Consider the following 14,503-nt stretch of genomic DNA (forward strand, 5'->3'; position numbering starts at 1 on the left):
CTCCGATCGCTCCAACTGAAGATGCTAAAGCAGCTTTCCATTGCATTAAACAACTCTTCATTTCAGCTCTAGTTCTTCGCCAGCCTGATTAATCCCGACTTTTCATCCTGGCAGTGGATGTTTCTGCAGTAGGTGTAGGTGCTGTTTTATCTCAACGTTTTGAAGATGGATACCTTCATCCCTGTGGCTATTTTTCTCGCAAATTTCTGGCGGACGAGAAAAACTACTCTATAGGAGATCAAGAATTATTAGCCATTAAGTTGGCTTAGGAAGAATGGAGACATTTGTTGGAAGCTGCCAAATATCCCATCTCTGTCATCACAGATCATAAAAACATTCTGTACCTAAAGTCAGCCCAGTGTCTCAATTCAAGACAAGCTAGATGGGCCTTGTTCTTTTCCAGGTTTGACTTCAAAGTAACCTACTGGCCGGGGTCCCAAAATTGTAAGTCCAATGCTCTTTCTCATTCCATGGCTCAAGATGAGGATCTTTGCCTCACCCAAAAACGTTCCATCAATGATCATGCGTTCTTTTCTACCACCAATATTATTCCTACCCCGCCTGTGGGAAAAAGTTTCATAGCTCCAGCACTTCTGGTGTTCAGAAGACTTTCAAATTTCTCCAAAGATCCTATTGGTGGCCTACTCTCAAGCAGGACATCCAAAAATTCATAGCTTCCTGTTCCAGGTGTGCTCAACATAAAATATCTCGCCAGACACTTGCCGACCAACTTCAATTATTGTCAATTCCTCCCCAACTCTGGATTTATCTGTCTTTGGACTTCATTACTGATCTACCAGTTTCTAATTGGTTCAACACTATCTGGGTTGTAGGTGACAGGTTCTCCAAGATGGCCCATATTGTTCCTTTCACTGGACTATCTTCCACTCCAAAGCTGGCTCAATTGTTTATTCAGGAGAGTGTCAGGCTTCATGGCTTGCCTTCAGAAAAAATCTCTGATTGTGGGTTCCAGTTCGTGGCCAAGTTCTGCAGTCTTTGTGTTCAGCTCTTCAAGTGAAGCTCAAGATTTCGTCTGCTTATCATCCCCAACCAAATAGCCAAACTGAAAGGGTGAATCAGGATTTAGAAACTTTTCTTCCCATATTTATCTCATCTTCACAAGACAACTGGAAATAACTCTTACCATGGGCAGAATTCTCCCACAATAATCAGTACCACTCCTTCTCTGGGTCTACACCCTTTTTTACAGTCTATGGTCTTCATCCCAGTATAACTGAGCTCCAGCCTCTTCCTTCTGACATTGTACCTGCTGCTTACATCAGTTCTCTACAATATAGAAGGAAGTCCATTCTACCCTGTTAAAGGACTCCCCTAATTACCAAAAAATTGCTGATTGCAAACATCGAGCAATACCCAGTCTCAAAACAGGGGATAGAGTCCAGAGTCTTAAGGTACCTTCCATGAAATGTGCCCCTCGCTACATTGGTCCATTTCCCATAGAGAGAGTCATCAACCCAGTAGCTTACAAACTCAAACTTCCTCCATATCTACGAATCCCAAATTCCTTCCACATATCCTTGTTGAAACCTTTGGTTCTGAATAGGTTTCATATTGCACTCCCTAAGCCTCCTAAAATCCAAACTCAACGAGGAGTCGATTATGAAGTGGAAAGCATACTCGTTTCATGGATTCGTTATATCATCTTCAGTACTTTATTGATTAGAGGGGTGAGGGCCCAGAAGAACGAGCCTGGATTAAAGCCACTGATGTATATACTCCACGCTTGGTCCGTGTCTTCCATGTAAAATTCCCTTTGAAGCCCAAGAGGTGTCCAGGGTCCACCCTCAAAAGGGGGGGTACTGTCACACACCAGGCTCTCAGGTTCTGTCACTTACCTCTTTGCTGTCTTTCCAAGTTGTCCCTGCAGTCCTCAGGCTCTGCTAGTTTCAGAACCCTCTGTAAGATGCTGTCAAGTCTGTCTCCACTCCAGATATCCCTTTAGAATCAGAGTATCGGCCATCTCAAATTCAGTCACATGATTCCTTTCAGCCAATCAGGTGATAATAGTCTCCATTTCAGATTCCTTCCATAACCAGTCCATGGGAGCTGCCATCTTAGATATAGTCACCTGATCAATCTCAGCAACTCAGAGTGCTGCTTCTGCCCAGCTGGCTGTAGTCTCCAATCAGGAATCAACAACAACTATAAAAGGCTAATAAGGCTAATATGGCTACAGCCCCCCGAGTATATAGGTGTATAGGAATACTCCTGAAGATTAATAATCAGGAGTATTCTCCAGCATTCAAATTTAGACATTGTCTCTTCTCTTCCGTGTTCTTGATCTTCCCTTTTTTTTTTAAAGTATATTTTATTGAGAGTTTTTTAGTTTTAATAGCATACAGGTTACACTGTAAATCAAGCAATTTGTTACTAAAAGTAAACTATTAAGAACATTGTTATAATGCTAAATAACAGATGAGGATGGAAAAAAGAGAGAGAAGAAAAAAGGAGGGGGGGGGGTGTGTAGAAGGGGAGGGAAGCTCAGCCCGGCATCCTGTTGTCTGCCAAATGTTCAGTATACCATTTGCAACCGAAGTCACAGTATCGTTCTCTATTGTAATTGGTCCTCGGTTGATCTGTTCCGTAGATGGCAAGCCAAGGCATTTTGGAACTTAATGGGCTGATCATTTACTATACTTGTGATATGCTCACAACAATAAGTCTGCCATATTCTGTTAATGATTTCAGCTAAAGTAGGGGGTTCCGATTTTTTCCAATTTGCTGCCACTGCACACTTAGTGGCGTTAAGGAGATGGCCCACAAGTGCTGCTGTATGTTTGCCAATGTCTGGGTCAATTCTGTGTAGGAGTGAGTAGGAAGGACAGGGGGGAATTTGTAGTGTGGTGACTCTAGGAATTAGATTTAGATTTTTACCAGAATCCCACCATCTTAGGGCATGACCACCATATGTGATGAAATGAACCCTCTTGTCCACAGGCCCTCCAGCTTAAGTTAGAGTCAGGATAAATGGCTTTTAGGAGGGTGGGGACCAAATACCATCTATAAAGTAACTTATATGCATTCTCCTTGGTCTTCACACATATAGAGCTCTTGGTGACACGTGCTCTAATCCTGGCCCATTCCTCCACCTCTAATACCTCTTCAAGGTCTTCCTCCCACTTAAGCTCATACCAATCTTTGTCGGGTTGACGAAATGCCACCAAAAGGCTGTAAAATGTTGAAATTAAACCAGTAGGGGGTAATTTGTTTTCACAGAAGGATTCTAAAGGTGTGAGTTGATAAATAGTTTTAAATGCTGAAATTGAATGATACAAATGTCTCAGCTGGTGGTATTGGTAAAAGCTGTTATGAGGAATGTCGTTTTGTCGTTGAAGGTCCGCGAATTCAAGGAAAATATGCAAAGGAGCTATGTCTGTCAAGAACCTGTATCCATATGAGGACCAGAGCTGAGAAAAGGATTGTTGTTGTCCAGGGAGGAAGGCTGGGTTGTTCCACAGTGGGAACATAACTTCGTGATGTGCTAACAGGTAAAATGTTCGGGTACAGCAGTCCCATATCTGGAGTGAAAAGCCAGTAGTGGGTGGAAGTGAGGAGAGTGGCGGCCGGTGTTTGATTGCTATTCATAAGAGAGTATAGGGTGAGAGAAGGTGCATAAGGTTGGCTTCTATGTCAACCCATAACCTCGTACCAGATGGAGAGTGAAATAAGACTAGTTGGGTTAGGTGTGCAGTGATGTAATATTTAGAGATATTTGGGATGCCTAATACTCCTTCTGAGGTTCGGTGATGAAGTGTGCGGGCTTGTACGCGGGGTCACTTTCCTGCCCAGATAAACCGAGCAATTTGCTTCTGCAGGGTCTTTAGCGCAAGTAATGGAACTCGTATAGGTAGCGCCTGAAAAAAGTAAAGAATCCGTGGCGGTAAATTCATTTTTGCCGCCCGTTATACGACCCAGCCATGAGATGTACAGGCTATACCATTTCTTGAGATCTCGTTTAAGTGAGTTCAAAAGCTGAGGGAAGTTAGCAGCATACCGTTGACTATATTGACCTGTTAAATAGATTCCTTGGTATTCAAGCCTATCCGGTTGCCATCTAAAAGTTGATTGACGCTTGAGGGAGTCTAATAGTGATTGTGATTTAAAGTTAGAGACTGTTCCGTAGTTATCTTGCTCTTCTCTCTTGCAGCTTTGTTATCCTCTCGCTGGCTTCTGGAAAGTTGGGGTCCTGTTTTGAAAATGCAAACATTTATTATAATGCAAAATGTTAACAAACTCTGAATGATTAGGCCCTTTAGTTAAAACAAAACACTCCATTATGTCTAGCTTAAAGTACCCCATTGTACAGGCATATATAGGCAATATCTGAACATTTGTGGTTAATCAAATACAAACCTCTACCAGTCCCATCTCACTAATATTTAGTATTCTAGTGATTGCTGAGACCACAGAGAGCATCCATGTAACCGCCACACAATCATGAGATTATGCCCCCAAAAGCTGCTCTATTTTTTTTAAATACCCCCCTGCAGCCATTTTCACTACCCCCCTGCAGCCATTTTCCTTACCCCCTCCTACAGCCATTGTACCCCTGCAGCCATTATCATTACCTCCCACATTGCACCCATTCCCCTCATAGCCATTTTACTTATCCCCTCTGCAGCAATTTTCCTTTCCTCCCAATCTGCATCCTTTCCCCCCTCCTTGCAGCCATTTTCCTGAACCCCCCCTGAAACCATTTTCCTTAACCCCCTGCAGCCATTTTCTTTAATCCCCCCTGCAGCCATTTTCTTTACCTCCCACCCTGCATCCCTCCCCCCACAGCCATTTTCTTTACCTCCCCCATACAGCTATTTTCCTCACCTCCCACCTCTGCAGCCTCCCTATAGATTTGTATGGCAGATCGCCCCCCCTCTCCCTCCCTATAGATTTGTATGGCATATCCCCCCTCTCTCTAGATTTTTATGGCAGATCCCCCCCCTCTCCCTCCCTATAGATTTGTATGGCAGAACCCCCCCCCTTCCTTCCTGGCAGCCCCTTCACTTACCTGTAGTTGTGCTGGCCAGTGTCGCTCCTCTCCTTAGATCAGCAGACAGGAAGTGAATATTTCCTGCTTCCTGTCTGCTGCACAGTATTGTGGGTGCTCATACAGCAACAGGCAGCCTAGCGATTGGCTGCTTGTTGCTGACCACTGACCATCAATGACTTTGACTTTGATTTGCTTCCTTGTAAAGGTTGTTAAGTAGCTTGCATCACTCTCGGAGGGGCTTCACCACTGTGTTTCAAAAGCAGTTGCCTGTCTCGTGGGGGAAGAAAACATTACCTTAGAAGACTTAGAATAGACTAATAAATAAACCCCAATGAAGAAGTGTCCAGGACTAGATGGGATGCCCTTAATTTATTATCATTTTTTCTATCCCACATTAGCCTCTTTTTTAATTGAGTATGTTAATTATGTTGCAGAAGGTGCTACTATAGCCTGTGGCTCTCTAATGACCCCATCACAGTAATCTCTAAAGAAGGAAATAACACTAACTTGTTCCCTAACTACAAACTTACACTCTAAATCACCCCTCTAATACAAACATACAAGGCTTCTAAATAGGCTATATGTAGACAATATATTGTTTTATTTTCAAACTCAAAATCACCCTAAAAATGTAAAAGACAAACTGAAACTGTTTAGTAAATTGTTTTAATTTCTTAATGTCACTTTACCAACATATGAAGTAACTTTGATTCAAAGTCAATTTCTACTTAAATGATAAAATGGTAAAATGCTTTAAAATATTTAGAATAGAGTTAGCTTTCTCCTCACTCACCCTTAGTAACTTAGAATACTGCTACCTTCCCCTGCATTGTTTGGGTGAGTGTGTGCAGAAGGAAAAACAGTTTATATTTTGAAATCAGATTCCACAATGAGTTATAGATCATGGTTAACAAAGAATATTTAAGTTTGAAAAGTCTGAACACCTCACATAACAAAATAGATCTACAAAATGGAAAATAATCTGTTATAATTCAACTAGTTTAAAACACTGTGTTCGTTGTAAATTAAGTTCATGATTTCAACAGCCTATTACTTTTGTCAAAAAGTGTAAGACCAAAACTCTACCAGCCTTCGACAGAAAGATGCTTTTCTAGGTGGTCTCCAACCAGTGTCATATATAAATTCACACACAAAATAATGACACAGATAAAAAAAACAGTCCCAATGTTCCCTCACTCTCACGATTCTTAACACCATAAATAAGGATAAACTAAGCAGTATTTCAGAAAAACAACTGAAAGGTTTATTTAATTGAAAGGGCCTGTACTAAATGGATAGGGGATTGGATTTTGATGTAACATTAACACTTTTACACAATGCAACTTCTAAATATTTTACTGTTTCTCTGCACATCAAGGCAATTTTACTTTGTAGAGAGTGTGGAGTGCAGCATGTACGTTGATGTGTGTTTGAGAAACCATCAAGGCACACCGAGGCAAAATCAAGATTCTGTGCAGTGTGCATCGGATGTACCTCATAATGACCTCCACTGTCTTTTTTCAAAACTTGACTGTCTGCTAAATGTGTAGCTTGCAGTCTTCCTGATATCTTCACTTAGTTGTTGCAAGTTAGAGAAAGTGTTATCCCATAAATCAATATCACAAACATTATATGCAAATGGATACTATTAGGTTAATTGACTGCTATCAAACTGACCCTAGTCTCTATGTGTAAGCGCTATGGAATATGTTTGCGCTATATAAATAAATGATGATGATGATGATGTGTGTAAGGAAATTTAGACTATAAGCTCCAATGGGGTAGGGACTGATGTGAGTGAGTTCTATGTACAGCGCTCCAAAATTAGTGGCGCTATATAAATAGGTGGTGATGATGCTGTTAAAGTTGAAAGTCCTTTAAATGATTACAATCTTTCTTTATTAAAAATACAAGATTGGGAGGTATCAGTGTGCTTGTTTCAATGTGAAAATCCCTAGGTGCTGACTATAAAAATTCTATCCAACTTTCCAGTTGGCTATTTTGATTTGGTAAATAACTTGAACAAAAATTGATAACATGTGGCAGAAGGAATTGTTAAGTTAACATTGACTTAAAGAACTTTGATAAATACAATCTTAAGTGTTTTGCCTGCCGTTTTGTGGGTCCTTGTCATGGAATCCAAACTCTGACTTAAATGTAAAATTACTTTTCAGGCACGCAAGAATATAAAAGAAACAGTTTGGTCAGTACTATTTGAGGTGTGACCTATCATTCTTGTAGTTTAACAATCGTTTCAGTGCTAACATCTCTCCTCAGCCAGAGTCAGCGAACATCTAGGAGAGTCTAGTGGATCTCAGCTATTAAGAGATAGACAGCATGCTGTCTGCTTCTCTGTGCATAAGTGGACACCGTTTTACCTCCTGTGGCTGATTTGAAATTCATTTTGGTTGCAATCAGTACTCTATACTAAGTTACAACTATTATAATTAAGTTTAAACTATTTCTTTGTTTCATTGTGTTAGTTTAATTTCACATGTGAAACCAAGAATTGGTGATTAAACATATGTTATAGATTTTAGTTAAGATTCAGCAGTGCACCGTTGCAAGCCAAAGATTAACAACAATCTCTATAAAGAATAAAATGTGGGAAAATTCAGCAATACCTTCAAAGACTCGAGCAGCATTAACAAGATGTGACCAGTCCAAGCCTGTAACTAAGTCTGGAGTAGGCATTAAACCCGGATCATTGAATTTTGACTTATCTGAGAGGGACCCATCAGAAAACCAGTCATCTAGGTAAAAAGAAAAACACACAATTTAAATATATAGTTGCAGTAGCCAGTCAGAAAAGTTGTTAAAATTATAATTAGTATTTCATTTTTGTTTCATCAGGCAATCCGAATTGTGGGTACACTGGCCATTTAAGGGTCAAACAAAATCAAGCAGAAAATAAATTCTACCTCCGCTAGGAGACTGATTAAAAATAAATCTTCCCTGACTAAAAAACTGGTGAGATACTCGGAACACTAGCTAACAAAGATTAATCACGGTTCTCTTTATATACAATATCCAGTACCTTTGGTACAATTCTATGAAGTCCCAAGGCAGACAACAGCAAGTCCTATTGTCCTGTGTCAGACTGCTTAATGATCAGACAGACAGGGATTTATAGCTAGTGGAAGTCCTTTACTAAACTGCAAATAGTTATATGTCACATTATTCTTGTTCTTGGCTTCATATTTGAGCCATCTCTACAAAATTAAGTCAGTCAAATTATTTTGAAAAATACTTTCAATAGATACAACATCTTACTAATGCTGTAGAATTTACTAATTGCTAAATCAGCCAAGAGTAGAGACATTGTAGATTGGTTGTATGTCAGTGTTTCCAGATTCAAAAGGGTTACTCATTCTGGAAAAAAACTCCAAAAATTCCTGGCGCAGAGAAACTATGAACCCCATTAGATCGGACAGCTAGTGATTCAGTACCTGCTGCTGTACAGAACCTGTGGGATCTCAAATTTCAAACCAATAAAAAACAAATGACAGCCTGGAAACTCAAAACACCACCCACCGATTGATGAATCTGTGAAATTTGATGATTAAGTAAATCTATTAAAGATGCAATCATAAATATACAATATAAAACACAAAAATACAAACACAGTAAAAATGTATATATATATATATATATATATATATATATATATATATATATATATACACAAGTTAACCCGTGCATGATACTCATGCATTCTAGTCAAATCAAGCTACTTAAGGTGTTAAAAAGGTTCTTGTCATGCATTTGGGCCTAGTCTAGGCCTCCTCAGGGGAAGAGCGTTACTTCCCGATGCAAGCGCCCTTTTTTAACGTGGTTTTGTGCACATGTCACCACCTCATCATTTTTCTCCATCACCTCATCCTTCATCTTCATCGCCACATCCTTCATCAAGCTACTTAAGGTGTTAAAAACTCCCCACTGTCACCCCCGGGAACCACCAACCACTCCCAACTGTCACTTCTCCTTCAAGAAATATATAGGTCAGTGTATAACTCTGCCCAGCAGGTGGCGCTGCAGCTTGGTTTTTTTCCCCCACACACGCCACTAGGCATTTATATAGTAGATATATATATATATATATATATATATATATATATATATATATATATACACATAGAAAAATAGATATGTATGATCAGTGCACTGATATTGACACCACTATCCAGATGGTCATAAACAGAGAAATGTCTATTTAGATCCTGACAATAAAGCACATAATATAGATCTGCTGAATAGACCATTAGCTAGGTAGGTAAGTGTTAGCAAATAAAAAGTCAAATGCATATAGATAGTGTAACTTGAAACTGCACTCTCCTGGTAAATGAATGCAATCCGGTTGACTGAAGTGTATGTATGTCAGCTGTGTCACTCACCGGACCGTGAGTGCCTCTTCCCGGACATTTAGGAACCGTGGCCGTCCACCATCCTGAGGGTCTGCGCATGCGCAGCCCTTTTCTATACTTCAGTGTATACCCCTTTAACTTAATTGGCAGATCAGGCAACCTCCCTATATTAAGCACCTGTGGTCACCACCACATTGCCTGATCTTGGAGTCTCATTCCCCATGAGTCTCTGAAGGTGTTCCTGTGTTTCCTCGTTTATTCAGCCCAGCTGATTCCTGTGGTTTCCAAACCACTTCTACCTCTGTGGTTTCCAAACCATTTCTCCTACTGTGGTTCCCATACCACTTCTACCATCTACTGCATCATCGTGACTGTGAGCTGATTCCTATCCGCTGCCTCCGTGCACTACAGTCTTCTAAGCACTTCAACTCCACCTTGTATCATTGGGACTGTTAGCTGATGCCTATCCGCTGCCTCCGTGCACTACAGTCTTTCATTCACATCCACTCACCTGTTCATGATTGTGACTGCCCGCTGATTTCTATCCGCTGCCTCCGTGCACTACAGGCTTCAACCTGCAACTCTCCCGTGTTTCCTGGAGTCTGCTGCCACTATTGCTACCCGCTACTCTCCGTGATCAACTGTTTCAGTTCAACTCTGCTCTGGTGTCCCATCGTTACTGCACCTGCTGGTTGCTATTGGCTACCTCCGTGTTCCCGCAGAGACCCGCTGCTGTTACTTCTCAGCGCTACGCATCCATCTACTGCTGATCCGCTCTCCACGCCTTCCTGGGTTCCCTGCTGGTCTACCTACCTGTGCGCTGCACCTGCTAGACCACCGCTTCACCCATCCAGGGACTTTGCATCCTGCCGGCCTCCTGCCGTTCAGGTATCTCTGCACTTCTGTCTGACTGCCTTCTCCTGAACCACGGTATGCATACTTCCCATTGACTGTGCTGTGTATTGCATACCTTGCTGGACTGTGTTGGTTCTCCTCTGGAGTGTACTATCCGCTGAGTCTATTGCCATCATTGACTGTGTTATCTCATGCTGGATTACTTCAAGAGACTTTCTATATTGGCAGTGTTGTTCAGTCATTTATACATTTATATTGTGCATATTACTGTGGATCAAGGTCAAGGTGCCCGTGTATATATTGTGTTGCAGTCTCTCCCCGTGCACCTCCTCACATATATATTCAGTGGTACAACTTGCTAGTGGCAGACCACTGACTCCTGTTTCCAGTTTCACCTGCTCCAGTATCCTCTCACATAGCAGTGGTACAACTTGCTAACGCAGACCACTGACTCCCCGGATACCTCCACTTGGATTCCATTCCTTCACTCAGACAGCGGTACAACTTGCTATCCGCAGACCGCTGACTCTCATCACCTCCTCGTTTCTGTTGGACATTCCTCCTCACTATAGCAGTGGTACAACTTGCTACCGCAGACCACTGACTACCTTCACGTGTCCTTTGTCCATACAGTTCCTCGTGTATTACTACCTCCATATTGCCAGTGCTGCTAGTCATAGACTTTCCTGAGCATCTCATCATCTGCTATTTCCTGTTCCGTGATCACCCTGCTACCAGAGTACCATATTACCACCTATACTGCTCTGGTAAGCCTATCACCTGGTGATCCCTGGGTAAAGACTCCTAGTGCCCGTGACAGTAAGATCAGGCCATGACAGACCCAGATACGGAACCTACCGCTAAAGAGATGCTGCAGCATCTGGTCAGCCGTGTGGAGCAACAGGATGCTCGCCAACAGCTGTTACTTCAATGTTACCAATCATTAACCTCCCAAGGAACATCTGGACAGACTGTGACAGCTAATATTGAAGCTCCTGTGCTTTCCTCCGTTTCCCCAGTGCCATCCCAGGTGTCTACAGCTCCTACGCTTCACCTGCCTACTCCGTCAAAATATGACGGGGACCCCAAAACTTGTAGAGGTTTCCTTAACCAATGTTCAGTCCATTTTGAACTCCAACCTCAAAATTTTTCTACCCATCGTTCCAGAGTGGCCTATCTTATCTCATTGTTTTCGGGACAAGCCCTGGCTTGGGCCTCCCCCCTGTGGGAAAGAAACGATCCAATTCTACAAGATAGTGCCAAATTCATTTCCACGTTCCGAAGTGTGTTCGATGAACCAGGTCGTGTGACCTCCGCTGCTTCCAGCATTCTTCGTTTGCGACAAGGCTCCCATACAGTAGGACAGTATGTCATTCAATTTAGGATCTTAGCCTCTGAACTTCAGTGGAACACTGAAGCATTAGTTGCCGCCTTCTGGCAGGGGCTTTCCGATAAAATTAAAGATGCACTGACTACCCAAGAGCTTCCTTCGTCACTAGAAGATTTGATCTCTCTTTGCCATCGTGTAGATATGAGATTTCGTGAAAGAGAGTCTGAGAAAACAACAGCTGTCAAAGCACCTCTTCGTTTAAACCCTCAATTTCGTCCAGCTCCATCCTCTGTGATTCCCATGGAGATAGGACGTTCCAAATTATCTTCAGAGGAAAGGAAACGAAGAGTAAAGAATAGACTCTGTATCTATTGTGCTGATTCCACGCATATGCTCAGCTCTTGCCCTAAGAGATCGGGAAATGCCAGGCCCTAACTAGTTCTGGAGAGGTGAAGTTAGGGTCCCTGGAGTCCTCTCCATTGTCTATGAAATCTAAAGTCTGCGCTTTTGATGTTACGATTTCCTTTGCTACCAAATCCTTTGAGTCACAGGCATTGATTGATTCCGGAGCAGCAGGAAATTTCATTTCTAAATCACTAGTGAATCAATGGTCCCTACCAGTGATCACTTTAAAAACACCCATTACTGTGACGGCTATAGATAGATCACGCCTCATCAATGGTCTCATCACCCAGAGTACGTCTCCAGTAACCCTTCAGATTGGTGTACTACACCATGAAGAAATTTCGTTTTTAATTCTTCCAGTTACGACAAGTCCGATTGTCTTAGGCCTTCCATGGCTTCAGTGTCACTCTCCCCAGATTGACTGGCGCACCCCTCAAGTTACGTCTTGGGGGTCTGAATGTCACCATCGTTGTCTCTCTCAAGTTATTCCTCTTAAAGTACAGCGATCTTCCATCTCATCTTCCTCCCCGGGACTCCCTCCTCAGTATGCTTCATTTGCCGATGTGTTTGATAAAGCTCAGTCTGAACGTCTTCCTCCTCATCGTTCTTGGGATTGTCCGATCGACCTTCTACCTGGCAAGACTCCTCCCAGGGGTCGGGTCTATCCTCTCTCGTTACCTGAAACTCAAGCCACATCTGAGTATATACAGGAGAATCTCCAGCGTGGGTTCATTCGACCTTCCACCTCTCCCGCTGGAGCTGGGTTCTTCTTCGTCAAAAAGAAGGATGGATCATTACGCCCTTGTATAGATTTTCGTGGACTCAACGCCATTACTATCAAGAATCGGTATCCCATTCCGCTGATCACTGAGCTATTTGATCGCATCAAGGGAGCTCGGATATTTACTAAGTTGGATCTTCGTGGTGCCTACAATTTAATTAGAATTCGTTCCGGTGACGAATGGAAGACCGCGTTTAACACCAGAGATGGGCATTACGAATATTTAGTAATGCCCTTCGGGCTGTGTAATGCCCCCGCTGTTTTCCAGGGTTTCATCAATGAGATCTTTCGGGACTTATTATATGTATGTGTCGTTGTCTACCTAGACGACATATTGATCTTCTCACAGGACCTGCCTTCTCATCACCAACATGTGGCAGAGGTCCTCTCCAGACTACGGAAAAACTCGTTGTTCTGTAAATTGGAAAAATGTTCATTCGAGTTACCCCAGATTCCATTCTTGGGGTATATAGTTTCCGGAGTTGGCCTGAAGATGGATCCAGACAAAGTAAATGCTGTACTACATTGGCCTCAGCCAACTACTCTTCGTGCCATCCAGCGTTTTTTAGGTTTTGCCAATTACTATAGACGCTTCATTCAAGATTTTTCATCCATTGCATCTCCCATTGTGGCCCTAACTCGGAAAGGGGCTAATACTAAGCAATGGTCATCTGAGGCTCTCCAAGCCTTTCAAATCCTCAAAGAGGCCTTCTCGTCTGCTCCCATTCTGCGACAGCCTGATGTGACACTCCCCTTCTTCCTAGAAGTAGATGCCTCTAATGTGGGCTTAGGAGCTATTCTCTCCCAACGCTCGGAGCAACAAAAATTACATCCTTGTGCCTTCTACTCTCGGGGTCTTCTGCCCGCAGAGAAAAATTATACTATCGGGGACAAGGAGTTGCTGGCCATCAAAGCTGCATTAGAGGAATGGAGATACTTGTTGGAAGGAGCTCGCCATCCGGTGACGATCTTCACGGATCATAAGAACTTGTCATATTTGCAATCTGCTCAATGCTTGAACCCTCGTCAAGCAAGATGGTCTCTTTTCTTTTCCCGTTTTGAATTAATTATAACCTTCAAACCAGCCGCTAAGAACAAGAAAGCTGACGCTCTATCTCGAGCTTTTGTGACGTCCTCTGATGTAGAAGAGGTTCTCAACCATGCTATTCTAGACCCCAAATGTATTTCTCTGGCTGCTTCATCCACCAAAATGCTACCATTTGGGAAGACCCTTGTGCCTCCTACTCTGAGGAGGAAAATCCTTTCGTGGTTCCATGCCTCTCGTTTTTCTGGACACGCCGGTGAACACAAGACCTTTGAGATTCTCTCTCGTAGTTACTGGTGGCCGTCAATGAGGAGAGACGTCAAAGAGTTTATTGCTTCCTGTGATTTATGTTCTCAGTTCAAATCCTCCCGCAGAACTCCAGCAGGGTTGCTGCGACCACTACCCATTCCGTCCAAGCCTTGGACCCATATTAGTATGGATTTCGTTACTGATTTGCCACCAAGTAAGAATCACAATACTATTTGGGTAGTGGTAGACAGATTTTCGAAGATGGCCCATTTCGTCCCTCTGTCCGGTTTACCTTCCTCGTCTACTCTGGCTGAACATTTCATTAAAGAAATCTTCCGCATCCATGGATGTCCGTCTGAGATTGTGTCGGATAGAGGAGTACAATTCGTTTCCAGATTCTGGCGGGCCCTTTGTAAAACCTTGGGCATACGATTAGCACTCTCATCGTCTTACCATCCGCAATCTA

General features: G+C 42.6%; 1 protein-coding gene across 4 annotated transcripts in view; it reads right to left on the reverse strand.

Annotated features, from left to right (window-relative positions):
* The window catches only part of SIPA1L2 (signal induced proliferation associated 1 like 2), a 364,597-nt gene that overhangs the window by 16,078 nt on the left and 334,016 nt on the right, over nucleotides 1-14,503 (reverse strand). For all 4 annotated transcript variants that reach the window (XM_075203505.1, XM_075203506.1, XM_075203503.1 and 1 more), the window contains one exon: nucleotides 7,633-7,761. In XM_075203505.1, coding sequence (XP_075059606.1) covers nucleotides 7,633-7,761 — 129 coding nt within the window. The remainder of the gene's footprint in view (nucleotides 1-7,632; nucleotides 7,762-14,503) is intronic.

This window comes from Mixophyes fleayi, chromosome 3, assembly GCF_038048845.1.
Source record: "Mixophyes fleayi isolate aMixFle1 chromosome 3, aMixFle1.hap1, whole genome shotgun sequence".
Taxonomy (NCBI): domain Eukaryota; kingdom Metazoa; phylum Chordata; class Amphibia; order Anura; family Limnodynastidae; genus Mixophyes; species Mixophyes fleayi.